This window comes from Rhinopithecus bieti, unplaced genomic scaffold (genome assembly GCF_001698545.2).
Source record: "Rhinopithecus bieti isolate Rb0 unplaced genomic scaffold, ASM169854v2 scaffold_9663, whole genome shotgun sequence".
Lineage (NCBI taxonomy): Eukaryota > Metazoa > Chordata > Mammalia > Primates > Cercopithecidae > Rhinopithecus > Rhinopithecus bieti.
Window position 1 is genome coordinate 3,544,984 of NW_016806456.1, and position 23,739 is coordinate 3,568,722.

A 23,739-nucleotide genomic window follows, 5' to 3' on the forward strand; every position below is an offset into this window, starting at 1 on the left:
ACCCTTTCTATGTTGAGATACACAAATACCACTGTATTGCAACTGCCTACAGTATTCAGTACAGTAACATGCTACATAGGTTTGCAGCATAGAAGCAACAAACTATACCATACAGCTGAGGTATGTAGTAGGCTATGCTATCTAGGTTTGTGCCATTATACTCTAATGTTCCCACAATGATGAAATCGCCTAATGATACATTTCTTAGAAGACATCCTCATCGTTAAGCGACACATGGTTGTAATTCATTTCACCACATCTCCAAATGGTTTAAGCTACTAAATAGTACTATAAACTGCTGCAAGACAAGACCCAAATAGTAAGAATAAGCAAAGTGGCATATTAAACCACAATGTGACTTATTTTATCAGAACCTTTCTAATTTATAATTTATAATCTAATTTATAATCTGTCAGGAATAAATTATAACAGAAACAAAGCTGGAAAGAATAAAGGACAGTGAAACAGAAAAGGGTAGCATTTGGGAGAAAGAAGACAGAAGAACTCTGAAAATGTCAACAGAAAGAGAAACATCGGAGAAATAAACTTTTATCATAGTTTTTCCAAGTTTCAGTCCCTCCTTAAATCAACTGGATTCAAGGCATTTTTGAGTATTAGTCTCCACATTCTATAGTTTTCCTGTCTTCTTCCTCACTCTTAGGCTGTCAGTTGGTAATTCTTGCTGCTATGACTATGCCTGTCATTAATAACTGCCCTCCTCCACTAAAAGGGTAATTTGTTGACAAGTAGAAAACAGAAAGAAAAATACTGAAAATAATAGTAGTATCAAGTACAATAGTGAACAGATTCTGAGAAATGATCTTGAATAGAGGACATTAACTCTTGTCATGAACTCTATGATGTTGATTTTGATGACTAAGACATCTTTTGCTTTCTGCATGTTTCTTAGCTATGTTCCAGACATTTTAGGTTATCACATGAATGCCCTCTAAATAAGTGACATATCGTACTTTTTTTTTTTTGAGGTGGAGTCTCGCTCTGTCTCCCAGGCTGGAGTGCAGTGACACGATCTCGGCTCACTGCAAGCTCCGCCTCCCGGGGTCATGCGATTCTCCTGCCTCAGCCTCCGAGTAGCTGGGACTACAGGTGCCCGACATCATATTCGGCTAATTTTTTTTTTTTTTTTTTTGTATTTTAGTAGAGACAGGGTTTCACCATGTTAGCCAGGATGGTCTCAATCTCCTGACCTCATGATCCGCCAGTCTCGGCCTCCCAAAGTCTAGGATTACAGGTGTGAACCACCGCGCCCAGACTGTTTTTTGTTTTTTAAGATAGGACCTCGCTCTGTTGCCCAGGCTAGGGTGCAGCAGCATAATCACAGCTTGGTGCAGCCTCGACTTCCTAGGCTCAGACAATCCTCCCACCTCAGCCTCCAAGTAGCTGGGAGTACAGGTGCACATCACCATGCCCGGCTAATTTTTTTGTGTATTTTGTACAGACAGGATCTCACCATGTTGCCCAGGCTGGCCTCAAACTCCTGGGCTCAAGCAAACCACCCACCTTGGCTTCCCATAGTGCTGGGATTCCAGGCATGAGCCACCACACCTGGCCAACATATCATACTTTCAAAGTACTTTTAAGTATGGTACATTTCCCTCATAATTCCTTATATAATAAGTCCACTTATGTGCATTAGTAAGTGTCTTTACAACTCACCTCCAAATTTAAAGAATTAATTCATGCACTGGCTTACAGCAAAATAACTTTTGTTTTGATTCATTTGTTTAAAAGAAAATATCCATGTTAAAGTTCAATTTTAATATCCAAAGATGTAAGGTGGCAAATGTTACCTTCTCAAGGAAGTTTTTTCTACCTTCAAGTTCACAGAAAATCATAAAATGAAAACAATCACTAGGCATAAATCAATTATAAAGCTACCTTTCTAACACCAATGCAGCTCACTATATACTCCACAAAGGTGAAGTAAATAACATCAAACTCAAATTATCTTGATAACTACACAGTAATTTTTGCTAATTATACAGCTTAATTTCCAACTCTTTTCACATCATTTTAAAATATATTCTACATTTCTGGGTTTGACTTGACAAAATGGTAATCATTTAAAATGACCCTACTTAAAAGAAGAATTAGAATTTAGAATTTACAATCACTTAAACACCAGGATCTAAATTAAAACATTAGCAGGCTTCTTGCTCTACTCTTTACATTTTTATACTAAACATATCCCTTAAGTAAGGATCTACATTTCCACGTTTTAATAAAACATTCAATTACTTAAATCAAGCAGTAGGGGCATTTATCTGCAATAAGAAGTTACACAGTTACAGTGCTCATATGCATAAAGTGATAATGCTTTCCCAATCAGCTCATAGATGGAAACACAGAAACACTGTTTAAACATATTTTTTGATGACCCTAAAGACACACACTTCTAAGTGTTTGCTTTGGAATAAATGAACAGCTAGCATTTTACTTATCAAGAAACCCCAAGCCTTTATTAGTATTAGAAATCAGTAAAGAAATGCAAAACTAAAGAAAACAAAAAAGCCTTTTAAAAAAACAACTTTCCTTGTTAAGTGTATTAATGCAGTTTTTTTGTACCTTTGAAAATTCTTCAGGTTCCTTTATATCTAATGATCTTGTTGCAAATTCTAATAGTTCTTCAGAGTTCTCCAGGGCGTTATTACATTGACTAATCTGACTCTAGGAAAAAAATAAATAAATCATTAAAAGGAAGTTTCCTATTGCCATCAGAATCTTAAATATATATTGTTATAATGAACTTACAAATAATTTTAATAGCAATAACAGAGGAAAATATTTCAGTGAGATATTGTAGCAAGATAATCAAGTTTTACATATATATATAAAACTTGTTATATTTCTTTTATATATATATATAAAACAAATTTTAATTATCTTAATACTTTGTACCTTTTTCCATAATTTATCGAAAACAGCTTAACTGCATACAGGCAAAGATATACTCATCCTTTAAAACAAAAAAGGACCTAAGCGAAGCTTAGTCAACTGGCATTAATTAAAAACTAGCAATTCAAGATACATAAAGAATATGGGACAAGTAGGAAGTATTTTTCTAAACCTAAATGGCAAAGTTCCTGCTCTAAAGATGAATGTTTGCAATTCAATTTTATCTAAGAAACTGCAAGTTTTAAAAAGTTTCTATTGGCTGCTCCTAGTTCNTTTAATTATCTTAATACTTTGTACCTTTTCCATAATTTATCGAAAACAGCTTAACTGCATACAGGCAAAGATATACTCATCCTTTAAAACAAAAAAGGACCTAAGCGAAGCTTAGTCAACTGGCATTAATTAAAACTAGCAATTCAAGATACATAAAGAATATGGGACAAGTAGGAAGTATTTTCTAAACCTAAATGGCAAAGTTCCTGCTCTAAAGATGAATGTTTGCAATTCAATTTTATCTAAGAAACTGCAAGTTTTAAAAAGTTTCTATTGGCTGCTCCTAGTTCCCCTGTAACAATGCCAGAAGAACAAACTGTCCACATATATTCAAGCAGAAAGAAGGTCTTGACAAACAACAGCCATCAATGAGGTACTAGGAACTGAGAGGTAAGTGAAAAGGGAAAATATTACCAGCAGCACTGGAACATCACTCACACCAGGGATGGCTAGGGGGCTGATCGAAATGGATAACGCACACTCAATATGCAAGAGTTTTTGGTACTTGATGGGAAGAAGGAAAGGCAGGAGAAAAGACATGACCCATGGCCACTTTGGTGGCAGGTTTAATATGTGGTACGAGTTAGGGTGACAGAAATGTTGGCTAGTGGTAGATGAAGACCATTAGAGCTGCTCTGGTAAAGAAGTAAGGGGAGGGAAAAGGGAAGGTTGGAGATTAAGCAAATGGATGCTTAAAGGCCATTCCAGAGTGGTGCTGTAAAGAAGGGTCTGGGTCCAAAACAGAACAGAATTCTGCACAGGATGAGTTTTCGGTTGGATCTTCAGAAGATGCTGAGTTGTCCTTTCTTCTACAGTGTTTTGAAATGAATTCATTTCTTATTAGTATTTATTGAAATGTATGGTGACTTTATGAATAAACGAATTATCCTTGAATTATTTAAGCAGTACATCCCCTGCCCCCAAATATGAACAACAAACCTCAACCTGGGGAGTATGGACACACTTCAGAGGGTATCTGATCCCTGGAAATTGTGCATGTACAGTGTGTATGTAAGACAGAAAGAGAATATACGTGTTTTTCCATAGCTTTTAGGTGCTCAAAGATATCTATAACTCAAATCAAAACACAAAAATTACCAATAATGAACAATCTAAGAAGGAAAATAAGAAAAAAATCCACTTATAATAGCATCAAAAAGAACAGCATACTTTAAAATAAACTTAACCAACGAGGCATGAGACCTATACACCCAAAACTACAAAACAATGCTAAAAGAAATATACAACAAAAATAAAGGGAAAGACATTCATGTTCATAGACTGGAACATTTAATATTGTTAAACTGTCCATACTACCCAAAACAATCTATAAATTCAATGTAATCACTGTCAAAATCCCAAGACATTCTTTGTAGGAATAGAAAAAATACATATAACAGTCACATAGAATCTCAAGGGACTGTGAATTGCACAAACAATTTTGAAACAGAAAAAAGTTGAATGCCTCAACACTCCTGATTTCAAAATATCTTACAAAACTATAGGACCCCAAACTATGTGGTACTGGCATAAAGACAGATACACAGACCAATGGAACAAAACAGACAGCCCTGAAATTACCCTTCACATATATGATCGAATGATCTTTGACATAGCTACCAAGGTCGAACAATAGGGACAAGACACTCTCTTCAACAAATGGTGCTAGGAAAACCGAATATCCATAAGCAAAAAAATAAAGTAGGTCCCTTACTTAACACCACATGCAAAATTAACTAAAATGGATTGAAGATCTAAACATAAGCTCTAAAGCTCCTAGAAGAAAACATACAGGAAAAGCTTCATAACACTGTGTTTGTCAATGATTTCCTGGATATGACAATGAAAGTAAAAATACACAAATGAGATGATGTAAAATTTTAAAACTTCTCCATATCCTATGAAACAACCAATAGAGTAAAAAAGCAGCCTACAAAATGGGGGGGGGGGGGGACTGCAAATCATATACCTGATAAGGCGTTAATATCCAGAATGTATAGAAAACTGCTGCAACTTAACAACCACAAAAACCCTACATGTATCCCAATTAAAAGATGGCTAAAGAACCTGAATAGACATTTCTCTAAAGAAAATACACTGATGGCCAACAAACACATGAAAAGATGGTTAACATCACTAGTCACTAGGGAAATGCAAAGCCAAACCGTAATGAAATAGCATGTCATACCCATTATGATGGCCACTATCAAAAAAAAAACCCAGAAGATAAAAAGCATTAGCAAGCGTGTGAAGAAACTGGAACCCTTGGGCTGGTAGGAATGTAAAATAGTGCAGCCCCTATGGAAAACATTATATAGAGGGTCCTCAGAAAACTAAAAAGAGAATTACCACATGATTCAGCAATCCTACTTCTAAGTATGTATATCCAAAAGAATTGAAAACAGAATCTCAAAGAGATATTTAAACTCCCACATTCATTGCACCATTATTCACAATAGCTAAGACATGTAAGCTGCCCAAATGTCCACAGACATATAAATGGATAAAGAAAATGTGGTATATTCATGAGTAGAATATTATTCAATCACAAAAAAGGAGGAAATCCTAGACATGCTATAACAAGCATAAATCTTGAGGACATTATGCTGAGTGGAAATAAGTCACAAAAGGACAAATGCTATGATTCCACTTATGAGACATGTAGAGTAGTCATGGAAACAGAAAATAATATGATGACTGCCAGGAGCTAGTAAGAAGGGGAAATGAGTTGTTGATCAAGGGACATAAAGTTTCACTTGCACTAGATGAAAAAATTCTAGAGATCTGTTATACAAAAATGTGAATATATTTAACACCATCAAATTGTACACTGTACAGTTTAAAATGGTTAAGAGAATTGGCCGGACACAGTGGCTCACACCTGTAATCCCAACACTTTGGGAGGCCAAGACAGGTGGATCACCTGAGGTCAGGAGTTTGAGACCAGCCTGGCCAACATGGTGAAACCCCGTCTCTACTAAAATACAAAATTAGCTAGACGTGGTAGTGGGCACCTGTAATCCCAGCTACTTGGGAGGCTGAGGCAGGAGAATCACTTGAACCTGGGAGGCGGAGGTTGCAGTGAACCAAGATCACTCCGGCCTGGGTGACAGAGCCAGGCTTTGTCTCAAAAAAAAAAAAAGGTTAAGAGAATAAATTGGTTTTTTTAACCATAATTTTAGAATACTTATGGCCAAAACAAAAAACCATATTCTTCAAGGTATACTCAGAAATTCACTAATCTTTGCTTACCATAAATCGAGCATTAAACAGACTAAAATTATCCATATTTTAACAGTTGTATGATCTCACCTGTAACTCTTGGGATTTACGAGCTTGTTCCTGCTTGATACAGTTAATCATACTTTCTTTTACTTCATCCAGTATAGAGTATAAACTATCAAATTCTTCATCTAACTCTGAGAGTATGTTGGACGAATTTTCCTGTTTAAAAAACAAAACAATTTTACTGAAGAGCTACCAAACATTTAAAAACTAAAAGGTATGCCCAAAAGAGAGAATAAATTTATATTATAAACTATATTGGCCTAATATAAAAATAACATAATTCTAATATTTGACTTAAGGCTTTCAAAAGAGATAAATGCAACAAACTGCCTGCTAATGCTAACAGTACTGTTTCAGCTATACTATCAGTTAAGTTGTCTTTTATGGACTAGCCCCACACACTCTTCACTTTAGTGTTTCCATAGGACAACATGAAAGGATGTTTGAAGATTCCCAACTTTGTCCAGACCTTCAGTCTCACAGGCAGACTTTAAGCCAGTGGTTCTTAACCTCTGGTACGTATCAGAATCACTGGTGAGGTATTTTAATAAAATATTCCAGAGATTTTAATTCAGTAATTCTGAGGAACACTTTGCACAAACAGAAATGAGGCAGATTTTGTCTAAATTTTAAAATCTTTCAGGGTCTCGAAAACACTGCATTTATATAAGATAAACAGAAATTAAAAGACTAAGCAATTATTTATTGGATCCTAAGATATTATCAAATATTGAATCATCTAATGACTAGAATTTGTACTCAAATCCTGTATTTTATTAATTAAAATACAGGTAAGTTACTTGCCCAAAGCCACACTAGTAACTATGTTACTAGTAACATGGTCAATAAGGCATTTCGAGTCTCTTGACTTCTCAGAGCTCCCCATTGGGTCCATAAGCAGGATGCTGCTACCTCAACAAAAAATAAATTAAATTATTTGTAAAATCCCTAGATAAGCAATATCCACACTTGCAACAAATAATGAGACAGAAGAAATTTTCTTAAGACATTTTTCAACTTGGATGAATTATTCAATTAAAAGAAGTGAACTGGCACTAAGAGAACTAATATATACAATCTATTGTAATATTATATGTCCAAACTTTCGCTAATAATGTTTATAAAAACTAGACACCTCACTGGCACCTCACCAAAGGTGGTGGTAATCATTTTACTAGTCTATTTACAATAGTAAGAACAACTACAGAAGCGGAATGTGCAGTCCAGAAGGAAAAAGACCTAACTCAAATCCCATACTAGCCACTCAGTAACAGCATGACCTTGTACAAGGCACTTAAACTCCTAGACCTCAGTTTATTCATTCATAAAAAAGAAATAGACTATTTTCCTCTCAATCACCAGATGGCATCTTGTTGCCTTTTGCCTACTACTAAGCCCCCATCTTCATCAACAAGGGTGTAGTTTAATTCCCCCACTACTTTTTTTCTAACGTTAAGGTAGAATTCTAAAATTTATCAACCAGAAGAATGGTTCGAGCTAGATCTACATAAGATCTCTCTTTCCAGATATCAAATGTGATGATTCTCTTGTCCACAGATCAGGAGCTCTAGAGTCATTAGCTTTATGCTTATCTAAAGAAAGCTGATTCACCAATTTTCCAATAAAATCATTCAAGACAGCTAAAATAATGAATTCTTTTTTTCTTTCTTTCTTTTTTTTTTTTTTTTTTTGAGACAAAGTCCTTGCACTCAATCCAACCCAGGGCTGGGAGTGTAGTGGCATGATCCCTCGGCTCACCTGCAACCTCACCTCCCTGGGTTTCAAGCGATTCTCCTGCCTCAAGTCTCTCAAACAGGCCCTGAATTACAAAAGGCGCCCGGCCACATCCAGCTAATCCTTGTATTTTAGTAGAGATGGGTTTCACAAGTTGGCCCGGCTGGGATCCTGAACCCTAACTTCAGGCCGATCCACCCAACTCGGCCTCTCATGAATGTTCTTTTTGCTAAAGATTTTGGTTATTCTGGGTCTTTTGTATTTCTATATACATTTTAGGATTTTTTCTATTTCTGTGGAAAATGACACTGGTATTTGGATAGAGATTACAATGAATCTGTAGATTACTTTGGGTAGTACAAATATTTTAACAATGTTAATTCTTCTAATCCACAAACATGGGATATTTTTCCATTCATTTATGTCTTCTTAAATTTCTTTCATCACTGTTTTATAGCTTTCAGTATACAGATCTTTCATTTCCTTAGGTAAATTTATTCCTATTTTTTTATGCTACAGTAAAAAGGATTGTTTTCTTATTTTCTTTTGAAATAGTTCATTTTCATGTACAGAATACTGATTTTTGTGCACTGATATTGCATTCTGTAACTTTAGTGAATTTATCAGTTCTAATAGTTTTCTCGTAGAGTCTTAGAGTTTTCTAAAGACTGAGGCAGGAGAATCGCTTGAACCTGGGACGCAGAAGTTGCAGTGAGTCAAGACTGCGGCATTGCAATCCAGCCTGGGTGACAGAACAAGTCTTTGTCTCAAAAAAAAAAAAAAAAAAAGTGGTGAGAGTAAACATCTTTGTCTTGCTCCTGACTTTACAGAAAAAGCTTTTGACTTCTCACCTTTGATAAGATGGTAGCTGTGAGACTGCTATTATACATATAGCCTTTACTGTGTTGTGGTACATTCCTTCTACACCCAATTTGTTGAGAGTTTTTATCACGAAAGGATGTTCAATTTTGTCAAATTATTTTTCTGCATCTACTGAGATAACCAGACACTTTTTTTTTGTCTTTAGTTTTGTTAATATGGTATATCACATTTATTGACTTCTGTTGAACCACCCTTGCATCCCAGGCATGAAACCTACTGGATCACGGTAAATGATCTTTTTAATGTGCTACTGAATTCAGTTTGCTAATATTTTATTGAGGAATTTTGCATCTACGTTGATTAGGAATATTGGTCTGTAGTTCTCTCTTTTGTAGGATCCCTGGTTTGGCTTCATTATTGGGGTAATGCTGAATTTGTAAAATGGATTTGGAAGTACTCCCTCCTCTTTGATTTTTTTGGAAGAGGCTGAGAAGAACTGATAGTAGTAGTTCTTTAAATATTTGGTAGAATTCAGCGATAAAACCATCAGGTTGCAGGCTTTTCTTTGATGGGAGACTTTACTGTGGATTCAATTTCCTTATTCATTATTGACCTATTCAGATTTTCTATTTCTTTTTGATTCAGTCTTGGTAGATTTTACGTTTCCAGCAACCAGATTATCTTGAGTTCTCTCTTCCACAATCAATATGTCACTACTTACAACATAAATTATCTCCCCAAACCTGGAACTATCTTCTTAAGTATTCCTCTCCCTCCTCAATGGGCCCTTTACCTTTTATTTAATTTCATCTGCTTCTACAAGTAGACCCCTTACCAATAACATTTTCTTTTCTTTTTGAGACACAGTCTCGTTCTATCATCCAGGCTGGAGTGCAGTGGCACAATCACTGCTCACTGCAGCCTTGACCTCCTAGGCTCAAACGATCTTCCTACCTCAGCCTCCTGGGTAGCTGGGACTACATGTGTATGCCACCACACCCAGCTAATTTTTTTTTTAATTTTATTTATTTATTTATTTATGGTAGAGATGGGGTCTTGCCATGTTGCCCAGGCTGGTTTCAAACTCCTGGGCTCAACCTATCAACCTGCATCAGCCTCCCAAAGTGCTGGGATTACAGGCATGAGCCATCACATGTGGCCAACATTTTTCTTCCATTGTTTATTGCAAAAGAAATGTTTTACTTGCCAGTACTTTTGAAAAAGTACAAATTGCTCTTAATTTATATTAGAAAAAATGTCAAATGGAAAAGAACTAAAGTGAGCACTCTGGTATTCCCTAACAACTACTATTCCAGAGTCTTTCTTTTCTCTTACTATTTTGATTTTTCCATGGACAAAACAGGAATTGCAATGAAAACATTTTTACTTTATCTGCTATTTTAAAACCCTGCTCTCACCTCCATTAGTTTATAACCCAAAGTTCATAGAGTATATTTGTACTTCAGATTTGACTCATTAGTTGTGACGTATTTATATAAAATTTTTCATAAAAAAATCATACCTGAACTCCTTTTAGTGTATGATTTAGTGTATCAATGAAGTTCTGAATTTCATCATTTTTATTTGCCAGAGTTGAAATGATCCTCTGTAGCGCTTCCTAGAATTAAGAAAAACATTAAAATACTATATTTCAATGAAAGAGTTATAAAACTCATTAACAAGCATTCTCTAAACAAACTTTATGTAAGAGTATAACAAATAGGAGCAATGTAAAATTTCTCATTGTTCAAAACTTCCAAAGGCTTATAATTAGAAAAGATGGGGTATATATTTGTACTGTATTAAGCCCTCTTATTCCTAATATACAACTTAATCCCCATGATACTTTTCAGATTGAAACTGATCAGTTTAACTTAATACCAATAGAATTATTTTAGGTCATCGGCCATGGCAATGGAATAGAGCAAAATCTTTAAATGATGTAAAAACAAATGGAAATGGAATACAACATCAGGATCCAAGGAATAAAAGCAAGCAGACATAAATTTATCAACATTTTATTTATTTACAAAAATAAACATATTTTAGAGATATGAAACTAGATAATAAATGTGCATTTAGAATGACAACATTCATTCCAATATTTACAGATGCTGTAGAACTATAATAAATAAAGCAATTTTAGTAGCAAATAGCTGAGACTTTGATAATGCTTCCTATTTAAATAAAACATTTGGTTAATTTTCTCTCTGGTTCGGTGCTATCCAATAAAATTTTCCACTATAATGGAAATGTCCTATAAATGTGCTGCCCAACATGGCAGCCACACACAGTTAATGAAGTCTTGAAATGTGACTAGAACTGAGGAATTAAATTTAATTTTTCCAACTGTAATTAATTAATTTAAGTTTATATAGCCAAATGTAACCAATGCTATCATATTGGACAGCACAAGTCTAGCTGCAGTAACTACTCATTGGTAGCAACAGCAAAAACCAAACAAGGTTATTTATAGTCTCAGAAAAAAATCAAATGCAAGTACTTTAATACTTTGTAATTTTCTCAGAAGCACAGGACTTTTTTCTGTAAGTACCTATGAGCTTAAATATTTTAATAAAGCCTATGAGACTTTGTGAAATAAAGGTTCTCCTAAAAAATATAATCAGATATCGATAAGGGGTTATACATAAGGAGCCCAGGAAATAGTCTGAAGGGAGGTAACATCTTTTTTTTTAAGTTTTTTTTCTCGAGACAGAGTTTTTTGCTCTTGTCTCCCAGGCTGGAGTGCAATGGCGTGATCTCGGCTCACTGCAACCTCCACCTCCTGGGTTCAAGCAGTTCTCCTGTCTCAGCCTCCCGAGTAGCTGTAATTACAGGTGCCTGCCACCATGGCTCAGCCACTTTTTGCATTTTTAGTAGAGACAGGGCTTCACCACGTTGGCCAGGTTGGTCTCAAACTCTTGACCTCAGGAGATCCACCTGCCTCAGCCTCCCAAAGTGCTGGGATTGCAGGTGTAAGCCACTATACCTGGCAACATTTTATACAAATATTCACAAAGCATTGTAGTAGTGAAAAAAAAAATTTTTTTTTTTGAGACTAAGTTTCACTCTTTTTTTTTTTTTTTTTTTTTTTTTTTTGAGACAGAGTCTTGCTATCACCCAGGCTGGAGTGCAGTGGCCGGATCTCAGCTCACCGCAAGCTCCGCCTCCCAGGTTCACACCATTCTCCTGCCTCAGCCTCTGGAGTAGCTAGGACTACAGGCGCCCGCCACGTCGCCCGGCTAGTTTTTTGTATTTTTTAGTAGAGACGGGGTTTCACCGTGTTAGCCAGGATGGTCTCGATCTCCTGACCTCGTGATCCGCCCGTCTCGGCCTCCCAAAGTGCTGGGATTACAGGCTTGAGCCACCTCGCCCGGCCTAAGTTTCACTCTTGTTGCCCAGGCTGAAGTGCAATGGCAGGATCTTGGTTCACTGCAACCTCCACCTCTCCGGTTCAAGCGATTCTCCTGCCTCAGCCTCCCAAGCAGCTGGGATTACAGGTGTGCACCACCATGCCCAGCTAATTTTTGTATTTTTAATAGAGACGGGGTTTCATCATGTTGGCCAGGCTGGTTTTGAACTCCTGACCTCAGGTGATCCACCTGCCTCGGCCTCCCAAAGTGCTGGGATTACAGGCATGAGCCACCGCACTCGGCTGAAAATTTTTAATTTAACAGTAACAGTTCTCCCTTTGAGTCTCACAATTCCTGGAAATAAGGAGGTTTTTATTATCATCCCTGGGGCTGCCTAAGGGTTCTCTGTTTTATTCACTTACACAATTTCTTCCCACTGTCACTACTGTTGGTATTTTAATATAATAACACAATGAAGTTATACTATGAAAGAGGACCAATGAAGACCGAGAATTAAGTGTTTATCCTGCCAATGCTCTTCCCAAGAACTGGTGCACCAAGACTTGGGGGAGGGGTGGACGCAGTTGGAGTAGCAACAGAGGTAATACAGAAATGGAGAAGAGATCAAAGGACTTAAATTTTCCAAGTACTCACCCAAGGTAGGCTCAGTACTTTTTTCTTTCTTTTGTTTTGTTTTTTTTTTTCTTTGCTTTTTTTTTTTTTTTTTTTGAGACAGTCTCACTGTCAACCAGGCTGGAGTGCAGTGACGCGATCTTGGTTCACTGCAACCTCACATCCCAGGTTCAAGCAATTCTCCTGCCTCCATCTCCTGAGTAGCTAGGATTACAAGCATGTGCCACCACACCCAGCTAATTTTTATATTTTTAGTAGAGACAGGGTTTCTCCATGTTGACCAGGCTGGTCTCGAACTCCTGGCCTCAAGTGATCTGCCTGCCTCAGCTTCCCAAAGTGCTGGGATCACAGGCGCCACTGCATCCAGCCTCAATACATATTTATTATTTTATTTTTTATTTTTTTTTTCTTTTTTGAGATGGAGTCTCACTCTGTTACCCAGGCTGGAGTGCAACGGCGCCATCTTGGCTCACTGCCACCTCCGCCCACAGGTTCAAGTGATTCTCCTGTCTCAGCCTCCTGAGTAGCTGGGATTACAGACATGAGCCACCATGCCCAGCTAATTTTTGTATTTTTAGTAGAGACAGGGTTTTGCCATATTGGCCAGGCTGGTCTCAAACTCCTGACCTCAGGTGATTCACCTGCCTCGGCCTCCCAAAGTGCTGGGATTACAGCCTTGAGCCACCATGCCCAGCTCAATACATATTTAAAAGCAACACAATGGAATAGTAAAAACAGGTCTGTACAATACTCAGACTTTATAGTAGGTTTCAGTTAATAAGACAGGGCTGTTTCAAGGCTAATGAACTGAATCTGCCTCCCCTTCTATCCCTCAAAATGGCAGTTACATCCATACTGTGCAGATGAGAAAATGGAGATTCAAAGTAACACTGCTAGTAAGGTAAAAATGATCTATGTCCAAAGCCCATGGTCTTAACTACTTTGGGATACTGCCTCTAAATCCAATCAATTAGCCCATCATATGGTCTACACACACAATACAGTACATATTCTTTAAATATCTTATTTGCCAAGAGTTTTCAATGACAGAGAACTGCTGGAATTTTCATAGTAGAGAATCACAGCTTGATTCACTGGGAGGCACATCTAATGAACTTCAGAGAAAAGTTGATAATATTCTACCAGAACAAGAGTAGAAGAATCTTCTGAAAAGATCACCTTCAATGAAAAAGAGGAGCCAGGCCCAATGAATTCAACTCAGTAACAAAATTTCAATCACCATGATATATGTGAGTTCAATAAAAGCTGAAAAAAGGCCAGGCACAGTGGCTCACGCCTGTAATCCCAACACTTTGGGAAGCTAAGGCAGGCAGATCACTTAAGGTCAGGAGTTCAAAACCAGCCTGGCCAACAGAGTGAAACTCCTCTCTACTAAAATTATAAAAATTAGCCAGGTGTGGTGGTGTGCACCTGTAATCCCAGCTCCTCTGAGTCGAGATCTCACCACTGCACTCCAGCCTGGGCAACAGAGCAAGATTTTGTCTCAAAAAAAAAAAAAAAAAAAAAAAAAAAACTGTCAGGCACAGTGGCTCATGCCTGTAACCCCAACACTTTGGGAGGCTGAGGCGGATGGATCTCCTGAGGTCAGAAGTTCAAAACCAGCCTGGCCAACAAGGCGAAACCCTGTCTCTACTAAAAATACAAAAATTAGGCAGGCGTGGTGGTGGGCGCCTGTAATCCCAGCTACTCAGGAGGCTGAGTCAAGAAAATTGCTTGAACCCGGGAGGTGGAGGTTGCAGTGAGCCGAGATCACACCACTACATTCCAGCCTGGGTGACAGAGCAAGATTCCGTCTCAAAAAAACAAAAAAAAACCAAAAAGCTCAAAAAAACTTTCCACCAAAAAAATTATAAAACATTGGTACCCATAAAAAAGGCAGACATAGAGCAAAAAATAAAATATCCTTAGCATAGCTTCCCATTTATGAATTTTGGTTTTTTTGGTCTCAGTTTAGTAGCAAGCTTTGCATTTCAGAAATTACATAGCAAAAATCTGGAGATAGTTGTAGCTTATGGCCCCAACTAGGTAAGACCTGAGCTCTAAAGATTTTAATGAGAAACCTTTTTTTTTTGAGGCTGTGTCACACGGGTGGGAGTGCAGTGACACAGTCGCAGCTCACTGCAGCCTCAACCTCTTGGGCTCAAGCCATATCCACCTGCCTCATTATTTGATTTTTTGTAGAGACGAGGTCTCACTATGTTGCCTAGGCTGGTCTCGAACTTCTGGGCTCCAGCAATCCTCCCACCTCAGCCTCCCGAAGTTACAGGCATGATCCCTGCTCCCAGCTAAAGCCTACCTTTTTAATGTTCCTATTTTTTACTGAGTACAGTTAAAGACATCTAAATGCTCTAATTTTGAATCAGATCTTCAAGTTAAATCCTCTGCTCCTTTAAGAGCTACCAACCTGCTGCAAGTTAACAGACTGGTCCAGTAGTGACGTTAGAGATCAGAAAACAGGCTTTACCAACTGTAACGTTTTCATTCTCCTTAAAGCAGTACTGTCCAATATAAATATAGTAGGAGCCAATAGCAGCCACATCAAAAAAGTAAAGGAAAAACAGGAGAAATTAATTTTAATATTTTATTTAATAGATTCAAAATACATAATCATTTCGGCATGTAGTCAATATTTAACAATTAATGAGTTTTTCTGTTTTTTGGTACTGAGTCTTCAAAATTCAGTTCGTATTTTACACTTATGCATATCTCAATTCAAAACTGGCCACAATTCAAGTGCTCAAAAACCACATTATGGCTAGAAGCTACCATCCTGGAAAATACAGACTTAAGAGGTCTATGTCATCCAAACAGACCATATATTTCTAAGAGTGGAAACAGGGCAGAGATCTTCTATTAATCTTATTAATTTGCAATTAAAAATAAACGACCTAAAAGCTTTCTGAACTTTTTCTTGGAAGACCAGAATTTCTTTATGTGCTTATGCTATGCCAGATTCTTGAATTATAATAACTATACGTGGATATAAGTTAAAACGTTCCAACCAACTTCCTTTACCAGAATTTCGCTAATTTCTCAGTTTTTAATTTACATTAATATTAACTCTAGAAAGTGAAAGACATTTTAAAATTACCAACTCTCAAAAGAAATTGGTGCATAAGTCACACCACTTTGGGATCCAAAACCATAACAGAAGAAACAAATACACTCCTCTCTCCTGTGAAATTTACACTGTTCACTCATGTTTTTGGGTAGAGAAGACTTCTTGGGATCACAAAAAGTACAAATGTCCACGTCAAAGCTGGCAGCTAACAAAAACAAGACTGCACCTGAGGACAACTGACATATGGGTTAGACAAATTCAAAGAATCATCAGAATAATGCCCTCCATTTTCTATGATACTATCTCATACCTCCAAAAAATACCATCCTTAGATTACAATTTTTTTTTTTTTTGAGACGGAGTCTCACTCTGTTACCCAGCCTAGAGTGCAGTGGTGCAATCTCGGCTCACTGTAACCTCAGCCTCCCGGGTTCAAGCAATTCTACTGCCTCAGCCTCTTGAGTAGCTGGGATTACAGGTGCAAGCTACCATGCCTGGCTAATTTTTTGTATTTTTTAGTAGAGATGGGGTTTCACCATGCTGGCCAGGCTGTTCTTGAACTCCTGACCCTGTGATTCACCAGCTTTGGCTTCCCAAGTGCTGGGATTACAGGCATGAGCCTCCGCGCCCAGTGATTACAGTTAATCTTATCTTTACCATTCCCCTTAAATTCATTCAAAATTCTATTACCACAGATGAAAGACCCTTTTCAACTGCATTGCCCTAAGATGTATTAATAGCCATACTTCTGGAAAGAAACTCTACAATCTATGTTAAAGCCTTTAGGGGAATGATATCCTATATGAATTGCCTAAGGCTGTAAAAATACTGTACTTCCCCAGAAAGTGGATGAGAAAGAAAGGCCTTTAAAGACTGATACAGTATTTCTGGGAAACATGGTCTCATTCTTTGAAGAGAGAGCACTCTACAGCTCTTGAATTTAACAAGGAGTTCCAATACAGCATGAGAGTCTGTAATACACACCTAGATAAAGGGTCTACATTCTGAGAAAAGTTGCTTTACCCTAACGCCAAAACTGCAAAGACTAAAGGCCTAGATTATTTTCAGGGGATGCACTCCAATCTTTAGATGGGGAGGGCTTCAGAGCCTTTGCTATAATACACCACTGAGATGCTGTCAGAATGGACAAGCCAGCTGTAGAAGACTCTGGAACCCCAGCATTTAAGATCATCTATATTTTCAAAGCTGCCGAATACATTACTAAACATGGTTGCAGAAGCAGCAACCATTCAGATCATAAAGAGAAAGTCACAGCAACCAATGTGACCTTGTTAGCTAATACAGATAAAATGCTGCCTCTCTGTTAAGCTTTTCTAAGCTTAAAGGTAGGAAATATCCGCAAAGTTCCCCAAGGGCAGACTACTGAGACAAAGGCTCCAGAAGCTCTGATCCACTTGCCCTTTAATCTGCAACTGCTGTGGAGAGGATGAGCAAATGAAAAAGACTGTAATCCAGAGCTCATATTTAGCATTCTAAAATAGTAAAAGTTTATCAGTGAGAGGGCCAAGGCTTCAACCTTTCTGACCCTCACAAGAATGGGGACTGGCTGGAACTAAGTGGAAATGACATAAAGATAAAAAGCACTAAGGAACTTGGTGCTCAGTAGAACTGGAAAACAAGTTACAAGGAATTAGAATATTTAAGACGAAACTACCACCAGCACCAAAACATGAAAACTAAAGAATTAAGATTACATGTGCTGAGTTCGGAAACTTGACCCTAGCTTGTATATGTGACATAAAGCTAAAATTTTCTCTACAGTGGTAGGAGTCAAGTAAAAGGTGTATATAAGGATAGTATGTGCCTAATCTAGGAGGTACACAAGGGGCGGCTGGCTGAATAGGTATCAAATCCAGCAATTTTTAAAAAGTGTTTTCTAGATATGGTAGTCAATATGCCACAGCAGAGAAAGAGAGCAGAAAAGATCTAAAAGATATCATAATGCAATGAGTTTTCTACCCCAGTCTATCCTTCCAGGACTTCCAAATTTAATCAAGAGCAAAGACAGAAAGCTAGGCCATCATCACTATCTCCTCTCCTCTAATTTGTGCTCTACATGAAGTCACAAAGTTCTATAGATTTTACCTTCTTAATGGTTCTAGTGATAGCAGCAGGAGGCAGACCTAGTCCTAGGTAGATGGGGCGGATCCCTGGTGAAACCTGACCTTCAAGCTGAAGACAGCTTGAAGCCTGAAAACTGGGCTGCCAGTTCCTGATGGAATCCACCAACCTGAATGAGAATTTCCTTTATGCCTTTCAGTCAAACAAATGGTGCTTTTTCCAGGCCTACCCATGGACCAATCAGCACATACTTCCTCCTGCCCGTGGACCAATCAGCATAAACTTCCCCATTTTGAGCCCATAAAAACCCTGGACTCAGCCACATATTTGGACTACCCATTTCAGGACTCCTCACCACTAAGAGCTATTCTGTCACTCAGTAAAACTCTCCACTGCCTTGCTCACCATCCAGTCGTCCATGTCACCTCATTCTTCCTAGACTCTGGACAAGAAGTCAGGAACCACTGACAGGCAGGCGCGGAAAGGGCTGTAACACTTTGCTGGCTCGCTTGCCAAGCTGCAGACAGGAGCAAAAGGGGCTGTAACATGTTACTGGCCAGCTCACCAGGCTGCAGGCAGTGACATGAACTGCAGAAGTGAAGAGTGGCAACACTTCTAAGGGCCTAGACCTCAGGATTCCCTGAGCCAGAGCTGTAACACTATAGCCCTCCTGCCTTCCACCAGCATCAGGCGGCTGCCCCACATGACAGGAGGTGACAACAGGACTGGGCTAGCCTGGGAGCCACAGGCCCAAGTGAGGTGGCAGGAGTGAACAGGCTGAAACATGCCCCACTGCTCCCACTGGCCAAGCTGCGGGTGGCAGGAACAAGAACACTGTAGCACCCCTGCCCCCAACCCCTTGGGGCTCCACAGTTACTGGCATCTCTGAGTTTTCAGGCACCACTGCATTCACCTCACCCAGACACAGGCACCCACAGAGGAAACCACTGCCAAGTATGCTTGGTTCAGCTGCCCACGACCCTCAACATGGAGCCGGGGGTAACACTATGCCAGCTTGCCTGGGGTGCCCCCGCATGGGCCACAAGCAGCCAACATGCTAGGCTGTCCCACAGGTGGCCATACCCAAGGCGTCACTCGCTGTCCGCTCACATATCCCTCACTGCTCCATGCCTGGATCGCCCTTGGCAGGTGTGGGATCCAGGCCAGTAGTATGAGCTGAGCACAGCCTGCCAGGCCAAGTGAGCAGAACGAGCTCAGCAGGCATGAGTGAAACTCAAGGAGAGACACTGCCAGCCACAGAGGTTTCCAGCTGGTTAAGAAACATCCAAAGTATCCTGTGACATTAGAATTATTACTACTATCTTAGTAAAAGTTACTATCATATCTCAACCTATATCTCAACCTTCGCTGTAGCAAAACTTCTTAATCAGACTCTGATAATAATCTTTCTCCCCAGTAATCAGTTCTCTATATACTTCGGCTAGGGTAATGATGGCATCACGCTTCCTGATCAGTATTCTTCAATGGCTTCCCATTGTGCCTTGGATAAAACTGAAAATCTTTAACATGACCTATAAGATCTCAAATGATCTGTGCACTGCCTACCTCACCTGCTTTATCTCCCCAGACTTCCTCTCTCTTATTACACTCCAGCTGCATAGCCGGCTACGAATTTATCTCATTTGACTTGCTTCCTCCTAGCAGCCCTCTCATTTATCAGTTCCTCTACCTATAACCCCTGTCCTAAAACATATACACAATGTACTGACAAAACAAATTCCAAAAATGTACTTATAGAATGAGCCCATGTTACATATATTCATTTCATTCTTTTTTTTCATCAAAGCCTATGGGTGGAGGGCAAAGACAACTTTCATCTGCCCCACGGGATTCCATCAACCTTAAAGGATGCCTACGAAGTTCTCAGATTTTTATATCAGATCTCAAGCCTCCCATTACCTTCTAAACACTGATGGATAAAGTAATAGATAAACATAGATGAATAAAGTCAAAATAAATTATCTAAAGCTTATCTAGAAAATTATATAAGACTCAGGTGGTGATAACTAAAAGTTCTAGGTGACGCAGGTCTGAAGACATGCTTTGACAAATGCCAATTCTGCTAAATCATAGTAAAATACATGACATAAGTCTCCATAGGAAGTCTGCACAGGCAATCTCAGCAATTGTCTTTTGGTGATGTAACACAATTACCAGGCCCTCATAATAACAACAAAAAAATACAATGATGTGACTATGGATTTAGACTAAGGCAACTGCTACACAAACAAGAAAAAGCATTATATACACCCTAGCCAGGCACAACCACAACCACTGTCATTGTCATGGAATGAATCAAAGTAATCTAAGATGTACACGATATGAGCTACTCTCTTCAATGCAGCACAGCTTAAAGTTACGTTTATAATCACTATCACTCAAGTAAAAGGATAATCAATAGACTGAGCAAAAGGGCACTTTGGTACTCTTAAGTGCCAAGTACTATCTTAAGCTCTCTACATATTATTAATTCATTTAATCCTTTCAAGAATCCTATGAAGTAAGATACTATAATTATCCTCATTTTCCAATGAGAAAGCTGACACATGGAGAAGTTAAGCAGCTTGCCTAGAATATCAAGGCTAATATGTCACACAGTCAGGATTCAAATTAAGACAGTTTGATTCCTGAGTCTATGCTCTTAAAGGACTACACTGTACTACCTGATAAAGTAGAGATCAGAGGTTCATGAACAGGTCAGAATGGCTAAAGGCATCCAAAGGACTAAGATTTTACTTCAAGATTAGAAATCTGGAACTGATCAACAATCTGGAAACCTGGAACTGATCAACAGGTTATAACCCCAAATCAGAGGGCATCAGCATCCATGTGATCATAATTAGAGAAATGCTGACATATGGGTTTCCCACCAGCATCTTCTCAGACCAGGAGAAGACTTCTGAGTCAAATTCTACAGCAGTATTCCAGAAAATCAAGATACAAAAATCTAGAGCCCCGGCAAATACCACAAATAGATCTATAATTTAAGGGGGTCAAACTATTATTATAGCCAATTTAGTTAGAATTTCATTAAGCACCTTCTATGTGCCAGGCTCTGTGCTGCTAACATGGAGTATCTTTTTAATCATCACATCTGTTTTAAAAAAAAAAAAAAAAAAGTAGTATTAGTCTTCACACTTTATGGTTGGAAAAAGGAAAGATTCAAGATGTTAAGAAACTTGTTTTAGGTCACACAGTTATCAAATGGCAATCACAATTCAAATCCAGGAGGTTGTCCCCAGAACCTCTGCTTTTCAAATCCAGGAGGTTGCCTCCAGAGCCTGTACTCTAGGCTGTTTAAACTGTTGGGGACTATACGAGATAATCACAGGGTTCCTGCAACCAGAGGAAAGGGATTGATCAAACCAGCATGTAACATTCCTGGAAAATGCCCAACTGCCACCAGAAATATGCCACTTGCATCATCCCACACATAGACCTGTCCTTTGAATTAGGTGACTTCATGCTAAACCCCTCCATCGACTCCAATGGGGATGGCACCAGGTTCAAGAGGCTGAAGAAGAAACCGAGAGCCACCAAATGAGACATGGTATTTTACTGAGGGATTACATACAAGGGAGAGAATCCAGTGGTGGCAGGCTGGGCAGGAGAACTGCCTTAAATACAGAAAAGGTCCAGTGACAGTGAGCTGGACAAGATAACTACACAGCCCAGTGAAACTCAGAACACTCATTCAGGTGAGTCTGCCATACAGGGTCATTCTAATAGTATGCTTAAACTATTGCTATTAGGTAGGTTTACCATACAGTGATAAAGAGCTAAATCCAGAAAGCTCTATCCAGCTGTTAGCTAGATAACCAGAATCTCGCCAGTTATTTTAACAAAAGTATCATGCTCAGATGTGATGCAAGAAGGTGAAAAAAAGAGAACTGGGAAATTCAGGAATCTAATCATCATAATATACCTAAAAGATGGAAGGCTACACCCTCTGTAACAGTGAAACAGTTGAGAACACTACCTGAACACAGATGTAACTGAGACAGCCTACAGTCAATTCTGATTTAGTCTAGCTTACCAGCTGAGAAAAAATCTAAATGCTAGTAAAAGAACTGGCTGGGGAATGTGCCTTTCTGCCCTGAATCCAGTTTAAGATATCACAGCATAAGAGGAGGTAATCTCCCATCTAGGATTTGAGGGATATAAAGCACACCAGAGGATAATGAAGCCTTAACCAAGTTCAGTGGCCTCTGAATTGGCTGTTTTACCCAGTAAAGTCAAGGAGGCTCATAGTTGGCCAAAGAACCAGAGGTCCTACCATTTAATGAAAGAAGGTGGCATTGGAGTGGAGATGGGAGTATTAGTATAAACTAACAACCCTTCTCAAGGGCAACTTGACAATACATATCAAATACAATTTTTGAAGTACATATACATTGACTCAGTAATTCTATTTCAAATTTATTCTAAGTGAATAATTAAGGGTGTAAGCAGAGACCCAGCTACAAGGATGCTCATCTGTGACATTTATAACATTAAAAGGTTGGGATCAACAAAAATATACAACAAAAGGGTACTGATTAAATAAAATCAAGTAAAACATGCACACAAAAGAATTCTGTTGAATAATTAAAAGTATTGTAGAATGATTAATATGGAAAAATATCCATAATTATGTGAAATGCAAATTATAGACCAGCATATATAGCATGATACCATAACTTTTTAAAAGTTTTTATATGCATATCAAAAAACTAGATGGTGGGCCGGGCGCGGTGGCTCAAGCCTGTAATCCCAGCACTTCGGGAGGCCGAGACGGGCGGATCACGAGGTCAGGAGATCCAGACCATCTGGCTAACACGGTGAAACCCCGTCTCTACTAAAATACAAAAAACTAGCCGGGCGAGGTGGCGGCGCCTGTAGTCCCAGCTACTCGGGAGGCAGGAGAATGGCGTGAACCCGGGAGGCAGAGCTTGCAGTGAGCTGAGATCTGGCCACTGCACTCCAGCCTGGGTGACAGAGCGAGACTCCGTCTCAAAAAAAAAAAAAAACTAGATGGTGATATAAATGTTGAAGAGATTATCTCTGGGTGGCAGAGTTGAGTGGTTTTTATTTTCATTTTATTTATATTCCTATTTTCCTACAATAAACTTATATTACTATATTTATAATGCAATAGAAATGCAAACACTGGCTATGTTAATACTTTTTAAATAAATTAGTTCAAAATGCAATTAATAGCAATTAACAAGCATCAATAACTGAAACCAGATTCTATCAGAACCTTGTGGCTGGGAAGAAGTGCCAACAAAGGGTGAAAAACATATTTTTAAAAGTCTGGAGATAAAATCCACCAACTTTAAAATATTTTCCACCATAAGTTAGAGTGGAATATCTATCACTATGGCAAACATTCAGTATGTGTTTACTGCATGAAAAATCCTGCTTACATTCAGCCAAGCACTGCAAACAAGCACTATGTTAAATTTTTTTTATAAAAAAGGTCTGCTTCACTATCTTTCTAATTTTTAAAAACTGCCAAGTTCAATTGAAAATGAAGATACCGGCCGGGCGCAG

The 23,739-nt window shown here is 38.5% G+C and overlaps 1 protein-coding gene across 8 annotated transcripts in view; it reads right to left on the minus strand.

Moving 5' to 3' along the window:
- The window catches only part of FSD1L (fibronectin type III and SPRY domain containing 1 like), a 92,187-nt gene that overhangs the window by 56,193 nt on the left and 12,255 nt on the right, over positions 1-23,739 (minus strand). For 4 of the 8 annotated variants that reach the window (XM_017876719.1, XM_017876721.1, XM_017876718.1 and 1 more), the window contains exons 2-5: positions 15,445-15,538; positions 10,556-10,651; positions 6,502-6,633; positions 2,587-2,688 (exon numbers count right to left, since the gene is read on the minus strand). In XM_017876719.1, coding sequence (XP_017732208.1) covers positions 2,587-2,688; positions 6,502-6,552 — 153 coding nt within the window. In that variant the 5' untranslated portion in view covers positions 6,553-6,633; positions 10,556-10,651; positions 15,445-15,538. The remainder of the gene's footprint in view (positions 1-2,586; positions 2,689-6,501; positions 6,634-10,555; positions 10,652-15,444; positions 15,539-23,739) is intronic. The other 4 variants (XM_017876715.1, XM_017876713.1, XM_017876717.1 and 1 more) reach the window with 1 other exon arrangement.